The sequence below is a fragment of the Salmo trutta genome, chromosome 27 (genome assembly GCF_901001165.1).
Source record: "Salmo trutta chromosome 27, fSalTru1.1, whole genome shotgun sequence".
Classification (NCBI taxonomy): domain Eukaryota; kingdom Metazoa; phylum Chordata; class Actinopteri; order Salmoniformes; family Salmonidae; genus Salmo; species Salmo trutta.
Genome location: NC_042983.1, coordinates 41,327,038 through 41,339,296, shown reverse-complemented (window position 1 = coordinate 41,339,296; position 12,259 = coordinate 41,327,038). Strand labels below are relative to the sequence as shown.

Sequence of the window (12,259 nt, the reverse complement as noted above, 5' to 3'; positions counted from 1 at the left end):
GTTCCATCTTGCTAAGATATTCTCCTGCCAGATTTAGAGCTCGCAAAACATGAAAAAAATACAAAATAATTTCATTAAAAAAAAAAGACCACTTTTTCTTGTTACATTTACATTTTACATTTAAGTCATTTAGCAGACGCTCTTATCCAGAGCGACTTACAAATTGGTGCATTCACCTTATGATATCCAGTGGAACAACCACTTTACAATAGTACATCTAAATCTTTTAAGGGGGGGGGGGGGAGGGGTTAGAAGGATTACTTTATCCTATCCCAGGTATTCCTTAAAGAGGTGGGGTTTCAGGTGTCTACGGAAGGTGGTGATTGACTCCGCTGTCCTGGCGTCGTGAGGGAGCTTGTTCCACCATTGGGGTGCCAGAGCAGCGAACAGTTTTGACTGGGCTGAGCGGGAACTGTGCTTCCGCAGAGTTCACAGAATCACATCATGCTTAAAGCTAAAGTTTTAACGAGTCTGCACACATTTGAATGGTGTCTCTGCGTCGCTCAATGGACATTTAGGAGAAAATGATTTTTCGTCAGTAACATAAAATAGTACCAATATTGTTCTGTCAATAAATATGATCATGTTTATTTTACAGTTATAAAGAAATGTGAAATCTAATAGTGTTGTTTATAATTTGATTGTTACTATATTTAGAAAACATGTCAGTCATTTCAACCCTATTGCCCCACATATATGATTTTTTAAATATTTTTAATATATTTGTACTATGTATTTGAGCCTGTGTCCTCAAAAATGAGTAAACCTTAGCAATTTAAGAACTATTTGTCACCGAAAAGGTGAGTTCCAGAACTTTCTAAAACGATGCAACATTACCAGTTACTGTGTATGGCCATCCCATGAAAAACCATTACGTTTGGATATGTCTATTTAGACGGGAAATCAACATTTTGCCCCATCCTTCAAACCTTAACATCCCCCCCCTCTCAAAAAAAACAACAGGCATGTCAACGACCCAACTCTCTCTCCTCTAGCCCTCTCCGTACCTGCGGCCAGCTGCAGGCCTCTGTTAACTGTCATCCTTGGTCCTTCAGTCTTCCTGACGTCTATGGTGAAGGTGAGCCGCCCGGTGCTGGTGTGGACGCCGTCGGTCAGGGAGAAGGCTAGCTCGTCACTGCCCCCGGTGGCCCCATCAGGGGTGTACACCAGAAGCAGATCCAACACGTCCTGGTAGTAGAGTTGAAATTGATTAGTCGATCGATGGCATACGTATCGTTAACTCAACATTATTAACCTATCTATGCAACAAAATACAAACAATAATTTGATTAATCAATGTTTTACAGCAGAGATGAATTGATTAATCTGCCCTAGCACTCATCAAGTAATTGATTACGAAAAACCTTGTGTTTGAACTCATCCCTACCTGGTAGGTGAATGTGGAACCCTGAGACAGGACCCGACCGTTCTCCAGAGGCTGGGAGTAGAACTGGCGTCTAAGCAGCTTGCCTGAAAACAGGACCATGGTGGTACAGTTTGAGTATGTGGGATTGCAGCTTGCCTGAACAGAATGATAATAATGATAATGGTATGTGTGATTTATTCAGCAGAAGAATAGGGTAGATATATAAATAATACATCTAAGTGGTTAATATATCTTCATCCCAGGCCGTAGAAAAGCCTTGAATCCTGGGAAATTCAGTCCGGGGCGTGCGCACCTGCCTGTGTGAGTCAATTAAGTATGCGTTTTGCGCTGGGCGATGTTGTTAAGCAGAGGCTGTCTGGTAGACAGACAGACAGACAGACAGACAGACAGACAGACAGACAGACAGACAGACAGACAGACAGACAGACAGACAGACAGACAGACAGACAGACAGACAGACAGACAGACAGACAGACAGGAGGGCAGGCAGTTAGACAGGAAAGGAGACAGTCAAAAGGACTGGGCCTCTATAGCCTCCATAGTGTGACAGGGGCTTTATGGGAGGGTTAATGTTTACTTTTACTGCCTGCAGGTTGTGAAGAATGGGTCAGTGCAGGGACCTGACAGTACAGGTAGAGTTAGAGGTAGGGATGGAGGGGTTGAGGGAGATGGAGGTATGGATGGTTGAGAGAGAGTTAGAGGGAGGGATGGAGGGGATGAGGGAGAGTTCGAGGTAGGGATGGAGGGAGAGTTAGAGGTAGGGATGGAGGGAGATAGGGGGACAGTTAGAGAGTAGAATGGGCCTGTGCATGGATCTGGAGATAGATGTATGGAGGGTTGAGAGAGAGTTAGAGGTAGGGATGGAGGGATAGTTAGAGGGAGGGATGAGGGAGAGTTAGAGGGAGGGATGGAGGGAGGGATGGAAGGAGAGTTGGAGGGAGGGAGGGATGGAGGTAGAGTTGGAGGGAGGGATGAGGGAGGGATGGAGGGAGAGTCGGATGGAGGGAGGGAGAGTTAGAGGGAGGGATCAGGGAGAGTTAGAGGGAGGGATGAGGGAGAGTTAGAGGGAGGGATGGAGGGAGGGATGGAAGGAGAGTTAGAGGGAGAGATGAGGGAGAGTTAGAGGGAGGGATGGAGGGAGGGATGGAAGGAGAGTTAGAGGGAGGGATGAGGGAGAGTTAGAGGGAGGGATGGAGGGATGGAAGGAGAGTTAGAGGGAGGGATGGAGGGAGAGTCGGATGAGGGAAGGAGAGTTAGAGGGAGGGATGGAGGGATGGAAGGAGAGTTAGAGGGAGGGATGAGGGAGAGTCGGATGGAGGGAGGGAGAGTTAGAGGGAGGAATGGAGGGATGGAGGGAGAGTTAGAGGGAGGGCTGAGGGAGAGTTAGAGGGAGGGATGGAGGGAGAGTTAGAGGGAGGGATGGAGGGATGGAAGGAGAGTTAGAGGGAGGGATGGAGGGATGGAAGGAGAGTTAGAGGGAGGGATGGAGGGAGGGAGAGTTAGAGGGAGGAATGGAGGGATGGAGGGAGAGTTAGAGGGAGGGATGAGGGAGAGTTAGAAGGAGGGATTGAGGGAGAAATGGAGGGAGAGTTAGAGGGAGGTATGAGGGAGAGTTAGAGGGAGGTATGAGGGAGAGTTAGAGAGAGAGATAGATAGAGGGAGGGAGGGATGGAGGGAGAGATAGAGGGAGGGATGGAGGGAGGGAGAGATAGAGGGAGGGATGGAGGGAGAGATAGAGGTAGGGATGGAGAGGTGAAGACTTAGAGGGAGGGATGGAGGGAGAGTCAGAGGGAGGGATGAGGGAGAGATGGAGGGATGGAAGGAGAGTTAGAGGGAGGAATGGAGGGAGGGAGAGTTAGAGGGAGGGGTGGAGGGAGGGATGGAGGGAGGGATGGAGGGATGGAAGGAGAGTTAGAGGGAGGAATGGAGGGAGGGAGAGTTAGAGAGAGAGATAGATAGAGGGAGGGATGGAGGGAGAGATAGAGGGAGGGATGGAGGGATAGTTAGAGGGAGGGATGGAGGGATGAAGAGTTAGAGGGAGGGATGGAGGGAGAGATAGAGGTAGGGATGGAGGGATGAAGAGAGAGTTAGATGGAGGGATGGAGGGATGGATGGAGGGATGGAGAGAGAGTTAGATGGAGGGATGGAGGGATGGAGGGAGGGATGGAGGGAGAGTTAGAGAGAGGGATGAGGGAGAGTTAGAGGGAGGGATGGAGGGAGAGTTAGAGGGAGGGATGGAAGGAGAGTTAGAGGGAGGGATGGAGGGAGAGATAGAGGTAGGGATGGAGGGATGAAGAGTTAGAGGGAGGGATGGAGGGATGGAGAGAGAGTTAGATGGAGGGATGGAGGGATGGAGGGAGGGATGGAGAGAGAGTTAGAGAGAGAGATAGATAGAGGGAGGGATGGAGGGAGAGATGGAGGGAGAGATGGAGTTAGAGAGAGAGATAGATAGAGGGAGAGATGGAGGGAGAGTTAGAGGGAGGGATGGAGGGAGAGATAGAGGTAGGGATGGAGGGAGAGTTAGATGGAGGGAGGGATGGAGGGAGAGTTGGAGGCCAATTGGACTGGTGTGAGGGCTGCATAAAAACCAACTGTGTCAGGCCTTTAGAGGTAGGGATGGAGGGAGGGCTGCATGAAAACCAACTGTGTCAGGCCGTTAGAGGTAGGGATGGAGGGAGGGCTGAATAAAAACCAACTGTGTCAGGCCTTTAGAGGTACGGATGGAGGGAGGGCTGAATAAAAACCAACTGTGTCAGGCCGTTAGAGGTAGGGATGGAGGGAGGGCTGAATAAAAACCAACTGTGTCAGGCCGTTAGAGGTAGGGATGGAGGGAGGGCTGAATAAAAACCAACTTGTCAGGCCTTTAGAGGTAGGGATGGAGGGAGGGCTGCATGAAAACCAACTGTGTCAGGCCGTTAGAGGTAGGGATGGAGGGAGGGCTGCATAAAAACCAACTGTGTCAGGCCGTTAGAGGTTCAAGCGTGTGTGTCTGTACCGTAGGTAGGTTGCTTGGTGACAGTGATGATGATGTCGTTGTCTGGTGTGTCTTGGTCCAGGACGTTGAGAGAGGAGTTAGTGATGACCACTCCTGAGTTTTCCTCCACCCGGACCCTGTTCACTGACACCCCTGGCACCTTCTCCTCTTTACTCTGCTGCAGGGACTCACACAAACGTGCGAAGATTATCATATTAGCATGTGGTCATTCTCAATCAGAGCGTTTTATCAGCCAAGACGACATCAATAAAACTATTGATAATCACTCCACTATCCTTAATAGTGACCTTATTCAACAGGCATCATGACATCTTAAAAGGAGTCATTGTAAATAAGAATTTGTTCTTAACTGGCTTGCCTAGTTAAATAAAGTTTCAATAAAATATAATGAAAAATACACACAATTGCAAGAAAGTACACACACACACACAAGCAAAGAGACGAGTGTAACCACAGACGCACACACACACACACACACACACACACACACACACACACACACACACACACACACACACACACACACACACACACACACACACACACACACACACACACATGGCTCTGTCAGGATCACCAATTCACCTCAAGGCCCTAGCAGACAAATTGACAACATTTTTATGGTGGGTGGGATTGCTTTGTGGGAAATTACAAGCTTGGTGAAGTTGTCAAGGAGCAAGAAAATCCATGAATCTTGTCTGAAAGTTTTCTTTGTTCACTATGTAATGGGTTAAGAGTTCTAGTTTATTATTATGAATAACAGAATATTTGTAAACAAACAACAGCTTCAAAATATTAGTAAAGCAATTATGCTAATCTCATGGTCCCAGAACCCATTGCTCCGTCTATGAATTTTTATATTATTGAGACTGGTTACATTTCTTTAGCCCCATTCCTCAAACCGTAGTAGTAGTAGTAGTAGTAGTAGTAGTAGTAGTAGTAGTAGTAGTAGTAGTAGAGATTAACAGATTTTTTTGGGCTGTGATAACTTCACCAAGCTTATATTTTCCCACAAAGCAATCCAACCCACCAGAAAAATGTTGTAGTAGTACAGTAGCAGCAGCAGTAGTAGTAGTAGCAGTAGTAGTAGTAGTAGTAGTGGTAGTAGTAGTAGTAGTAGTACAGTAGCAGCAGTAGTAGTAGTAGCAGTAGTAGTAATAGTAGTAGCAGTAGTAGTAGTAGTGGTAATACCAGTAGCAGTAGCAGTAATAGCAGTAGTAGTACTAGTAGTAGCAGTAGTAGTAGTAGTAGCAGAAGTAGTACTATCAGTAGTAATAGTAGTAGTATTGGTTGTAGTCATCAGAGCAGTGGTAGTAGTAGTAGTAGTAGTAGTGTATTATTTACCTGTATGTCTATATTGACATTGAAGGGCTCTGTCTGACTGGACCCATCACTGATGTAGAAGGAGAAGGTGTCCTGGTAGTGGTGGTCAGTGTTCTGGACGTTCTGAACGTAGAAGATGTGGTCAGTGGTCAGGTCGTCCACGGAGAAGGGAACCTCTGGACTGATGATGAGGGTATTTGAACCGCCCATCAAGCCCACTGGGAGACAGAGGACGAGACCAGAATGGGAAGTGACATCTCACAGATTACAACTGAGATACACAACATGACCAAAAGTATGTGGACACCTGCTCATCGAACGTCTCATTCCAAAAATTATGGGATTAATATGGAATTGGTCCACCTTTTGCTGCTATAACAGCCTCTACTCCTCTGGGAAGGCTTTCCACTAGATGATTGAACATTGCTGCGGGAACTTGCTTCCATTCAGCCATAAGAGCATTAGTGAGGTCGGGCACTGATGTTGGGCGATTAGGAAGTTGGAAGCACAGAATCGTCTACAATGTCATTGTATGCTGTAGAGTTAAGATCTCTCTTCACTGGAACTAAGGGGCCTATCTCAAACCATGAAAAACAGCCCCAGACCATTATTCCTCATCCACCAAACTTTACAGTTGGCACTATGCATTGAGGCAAACCCAGATTTGTCTGTCGAACTGCCAGATGGTGAAGCGTGATTCATCACAAAATGACTTGCATCCTATGACGGTGCCACTTTGAAAGTCACTGAGCTCTTCAGTAAGGCCATTATACTGCTAACGTTTGTCTATGGAGATTGCATGGCAGGTGTGCTCAATTTTATACACCTGTCAGCAACGGATGTGGCTGAAATAGCCGAATCCACTAATTTGAAGGGGTGTCCACATACTTTTATATATATATAGTGTGCTAACCAGGGTTAGACGAGAGACATCTCAGACGGATGACACCATGTAGGGAAAATGTCAGGCTCAACAGGTGGATTGTCATTAGGAGACTAAAGACCAGTCCTTCAGCCTATCTAACTTCATATCTCACTTTAAACTCCTTGCTCTGCGGGCTTCCCTCCACTTTCATCACTGTTGCTTTATATGTCTCTATGATTATACAGTATGTACTGTACGTGTACTGCATATGTAGGGTATTACTGTATATGTACTGATATGTATTGTATATGTAGTGTATTACTGTATATGTACTGATATGTATTGTATATGTAGTGTATTACTGTATTTGTACTGCATATGTAGTGTTTTACCGTATATGTACAGTATATGTACAATATATGTAGTGTATATCAAATAAAATAAAATCGAGCCCCTAAACAACAATGCAGTTTAAAAAAAATTATTGTATTCTTGTATATGTAGTGTATTACTGTATATGTAGTGTATCGTATATGTAGTGTATCATATAGAAATTGTATATGTAGTGTATATGTAGTGTATATGTAGTGTATTACTGTATATGTAGTGTGTATGTAGTGTGTATGTAGTGTATATGTAGTGTATATGTAGTGTATATGTAGTGTATATGTAGTGTATTACTGTATATGTAGTGTGTATGTAGTGTGTATGTAGTGTATATGTAGTGTGTATGTAGTGTATATGTAGTGTATTACTGTATATGTAGTGTATTACTGTATATGTAGTGTATTACTGTATATGTAGTGTATTACTGTATATGTAGTGTGTATGTAGTGTATATGTAGTGTATTACTGTATATGTAGTGTATTACTGTATATGTAGTGTATTACTGTATATGTAGTGTGTATGTAGTGTACGTACTGTATATGTATTGTTTTCATGTACCTCTGTTTATATTTACATTGCTTTGCCTTGGACAGTTTCCCCTTATGGAACAGATTTGTTTTATTTTTATTTGGTTTACCTTTATTTAACTTGGCAAGTCAGATAAGAACAAATTCTTATTTACAACGATGGCCTACCCCAGCCAAGCCCAGACGACGCTGGGCCAATTGGGTGACACCCTATGGGACTCCCAATCACAGCCGGATGTGATACAGCATGGATTCCGATATCGAATCTCCCATTCCTCTCAAAAGATTTAGAAAAAGCTGTTGCACAGCAACTCACTGCCTTCCTGAAGACAAACAGTGTATACGAAACACTTCAGTCTGGTTTTAGACCCCATCATAGCACTGAGACCGCACTTGTGAAGGTGGTAAATTACCTTTTAATGGCATCAGACCGAGGCTCTGCATCTGTTCTCGTGCTCCTAGACCTTAGTGCTGATTTTGATACCATCGATCACCACATTCTTTTGGAGAGATTGGAAACCCAAATTGGTCTACACGGACAAGTTCTGGCCTGGTTTAGATCTTGTCTGTCAGAAATATATCAGATTGTCTCAGTGGATGGTTTGTCCTCAGACAAATCAACTGCTTTCCACCTGGCCACCTCTACCCGGGTCAACAGCCCTGTACCCCCCACAGCAACTTGCCCAAGACTCCCCCATTTCTCCTTCACCCAAATACAGATAGCTGATGTTCTGAAAGAGCTGAAAAATCTGGACCCCTACAAATCAGTCGGGCTAGACAATCTGGACCCTCTCTTTCTAAAATGATCAGCCGAAATTGTTGCAACCCCTATTACTAGCCTTTCGTATCGTCTGAGATCCCCAAAGATTGGAAAGCTGCCGCGGTCATCCCCCTCTTCAAAGGGGGAGACACTCTAGACCCAAACTGCTACAAACCTATATATATCTTACTCTGCCTTTCTAAGGTCTTCGAAAGCCAAGTTAACAAACAGATCACCGACCATTTCGAATCCCACCTTAACTTCTCCGCTATGCAATCTGGTTTCCGAGCTGGTCATGGGTGCACCTCAGCCACGCTCAAGGTCCTAAACGATATCATAACCTCCATCGATAAGAGACAATACTGTGCAGCTGTATTCATCAACCTGGCCAAGGCTTTCGACTCTGTCAATCACCGTATTCTTATCGGCAGACTCAACAGCCTTGGTTTCTCAAATGACTGCCTCACCTGGTTCACCAACTACTTCTCAGACAGAGTTCAGTGTGGCAAATCGGAGGGCCTGTTGTCCGAACCTCTGGCAGCCTCAATGGGGGTGCCACAGGGTTCAATTCTTGGGCCAACTCTTTTCTCTCTATACATCAATGATGTCGCTCTTGCTGCTGGTGATTCTCTGATCCACCTCTATGCAGACGACACCATTCTCTATACATCTGTCCCTTCTTTGGACACTGTTAACTAACCTCTAGACAAGCTTCAATGCCATACAACTCTCCTTCCGTGGCCTCCAACTGCTCTTAAATGCAAGTAAAACTAAATGCATGCTCTTCAACCGATCACTGCCCGCACCTGCCCGCCCGTCCAGCATCACTACTCTGGACAGTTCTGACTTAGAATATGTGGACATCTACAAATACTTAGGTGTCTGGTTAGACTGTAAACTATCCTTCAACTCACATTAAGCATCTTCAATCCAAAATTAATCTAGAATCCGCTTCCTATTTCGCAACAAAGCATCCTTCACTCATGCTGCCAAACATACCCTCATAAAACTGACTATCCTACCAATCCTCGACTTCAGCGATGTCATTTACAAAATAGCCTCCAACACTCTACTCAGCAAATTGGATGCAGTCTATCACAGTGCCATCCGTTTTGTCACCAAAGCCCCATATACTACCCACCACCGCAAACTGTATGCTCTCGTTACCTGGCCCTCGCTTCATATTTGTCGCCAAACCCACTGGTTCCAGGTCATCTATAGGTCTTTGCTGGGTAAAGCCCCGCCATATCTCAGCTCACTGGTCACCATAGCAGCACCCAGCCGTAGCACACGCTCCAGCAGGTATATTTCACTGGTCACCCACAAAGCCAATTCCTCATTTGGCCGCCTTTCCTTCCAGTTCTCTGTTGCCAATGACAAACGAATTGCAAAAATCACTGAAGCTGGAGACTCCTATATTTTGCAACTTTGCACCCCAGTATCTCTACTTGCACATTTAGCTTCTGCACATCTATGACTCCAGTGTTTAATTGCTAAATTGTAATTATTTCGCCACGAAGGCCTATTTATTGCCTTACCTCCCTAATCTTACCTCATTTGCACACACTGTATATAGACTTTTTTATTGACTGAATATTTTGTTTATTCCATGTGTAACTCTGTGTTGTTGTTTCTGTCACACTGCTTTGCTTTATCTTGGCCAGGTCACAGTTGGAAATGAGAACTTGTTCTCAACTAGCCTACCTGGTTAAATAAAGGTGAAATACATGTTGTTGTTTTTTTACATTTGAACATCTTGGTCATGTTCTGTTATAATCTCCACCCGGCACGGCCAGAAGAGGACAGGCCACCCCTCATAGCCTGGTTCCTCTCTAGGTTTCTTCCTAGGTTCTGGTCTTTCTAGGGAGTTTTTCCTAGCCACTGTGCTTCTACAGCTGCATTGCTTGCTGTTTGGGGTTTAAGGCTGGGTTTCTGTACAGCACTTTGTGACATCAGCTGGTGTAAGAAGGGCTTTATAAATACATTAGATTGATTGATTGGTTGATTGGAACCAGGGACTGTAGTGACGCCACTTGCTCTGAGATTCAGTGCCGTAGACCACAGCGCCACTCGGGACATTATTCAGTTGAATGAATCCCCCCCCCACACACACACACACACACACACACACACACACACACACACACACACACACACACACACACACACACACACACACACACACACACACACACACACACACACACACACACACACACACACACACACACCTCTTCCTATTGTGTTCTCAATGAAGCCATATTTGGGTACGGTGATCATCCAAACCAGCAGATCCTTGTTGGGTGTGTCCAGATCTGATACAATGATGTGATTGGTTGACAGCTGGACTCGTCCTCCTCCCTGGACCTAGAAAAACACAACATAGACACTTGCATAACATTTCACATTGGGTGAGAGCGCTTCTAGGGATAGTATGAAGTAGCCCCTAAATATCTACTGATCTGAAGTCAGTTTAGTCCTTTCCAATCTAATCTTTACAGCTAGGATTGTATAAGGTAACGCTGATCCTAGTTCTGTGCCTATAAGGGCAACGTCCACCCCAAGCTTAATTTGACCTGTAGTACATCTGATCCTGCCAGTCAACGTTACTGAGCTGTATGATTCTGAATATAGACCACATTCTATAGAAATAGAATGACTAGAACTGACATCCCCATTCTATTACCAGTCAGAATGACTACAACTGACATCCCCATTCCATTACCAGTCAAAATGACTAGAACTGACATCCCCATTCCATTACCAGTCAGAATGAACAAAACTGACATCCCCATTCCATTACCAGTCAGAATGACTAGAACTGACATCCCCATTCCATTACCAGTCAGAATGACTAGAACTGACATCCCCATTCCATTACCAGTCAGAATGACTAGAACTGACATCCCCATTCCATTACCAGTAAAAATGACTCGTATCAGGTTAACACTCACACACATGCAGGCAGGCAGGCAGGCAGGCAGGCAGGCAGGCAGGCAGGCAGGCAGGCAGGCAGGCAGGCAGGCAGGCAGGCAGGCAGGCAGGCAGGCAGGCAGGCAGGCAGGCAGGCAGGCAGGCAGACAGACAGGCAGGCAGGCAGGCAGGCAGACAGACAGACAGACAGACAGACAGACAGACAGACAGACAGACAGACAGACAGACAGACAGACAGACAGACAGACAGACAGACAGACAGACAGACAGACAGACAGACAGACAGACAGACAGACAGACAGACAGACAGGCAGCCACAGAGGCACCCAGGCAGGCTAGCACACAGGCACGCGCAAACACACGCAGCACATACGCACACACAGCGTTAGACACTGGTCGACTGAGCGTTGCATCAGATGTATTGCCTAGTGTTGCTTCATCTGCTTCCGACCATCGGTCTCTGCTCCATAGCAACTATCTCTAAGCCAGCTGAGCCCTGGGAGGTGTGTGTACCTTGATGCCACTGCGGACAGTGACCGCTGGAGGCTGTGTCCGCTTGGAGGTGATGGTGATGGTACACATCTGGTTGTCAAGGCGATTGTTTTCACCGTCGTAAACAATGAAATGGAAGATGTCTGTCACTGGTTGGTTTCTTGTCTCAAAGGAAGTGATGTACCTAACAGGAAGGAAGTTTCCGCAAAGTTAATCCGAAAACATAGCCTTCACGGAAACCAAACCAAAACGATAATAATTAGTATTTTTTTTTAAACGTCTAAGATGATGCATAGTATCATCTTCTTGGTTATCAGTGCATTATCAGTACATTATTGGTGCATTATCAGTACATTATTGGTGCATTAACAGTACATTATTGGTGCATTAACAGTACATTATTGGTGCATTAACAGTACATTTTTTTGTGCATTATCGGTGCAATAACAATGCATTATCGGTGCTTTAGCAGTGCATTATTAGTGCATTAGCAGTGCATTATTATTGTATTATTGGTGCATTATCGGTGCATTAGCAGTGCATTATTATTGTATTATTGGTGCATTATCGGTGCATTAGCAGTGCATT

The 12,259-nt window shown here is 45.3% G+C and overlaps 1 protein-coding gene across 1 annotated transcript in view; it reads right to left on the bottom strand.

The window, feature by feature from the left end:
• fras1 (Fraser extracellular matrix complex subunit 1) overlaps nucleotides 1-12,259 on the bottom strand; it is a 306,477-nt gene that overhangs the window by 70,167 nt on the left and 224,051 nt on the right. Inside the window, exons 35-40 of the mRNA XM_029718140.1 lie at nucleotides 11,693-11,855; nucleotides 10,477-10,612; nucleotides 5,727-5,923; nucleotides 4,383-4,539; nucleotides 1,388-1,470; nucleotides 1,008-1,188 (exon numbers count right to left, since the gene is read on the bottom strand). Of these exons, the coding sequence (XP_029574000.1) occupies nucleotides 1,008-1,188; nucleotides 1,388-1,470; nucleotides 4,383-4,539; nucleotides 5,727-5,923; nucleotides 10,477-10,612; nucleotides 11,693-11,855 (917 nt within the window). The remainder of the gene's footprint in view (nucleotides 1-1,007; nucleotides 1,189-1,387; nucleotides 1,471-4,382; nucleotides 4,540-5,726; nucleotides 5,924-10,476; nucleotides 10,613-11,692; nucleotides 11,856-12,259) is intronic.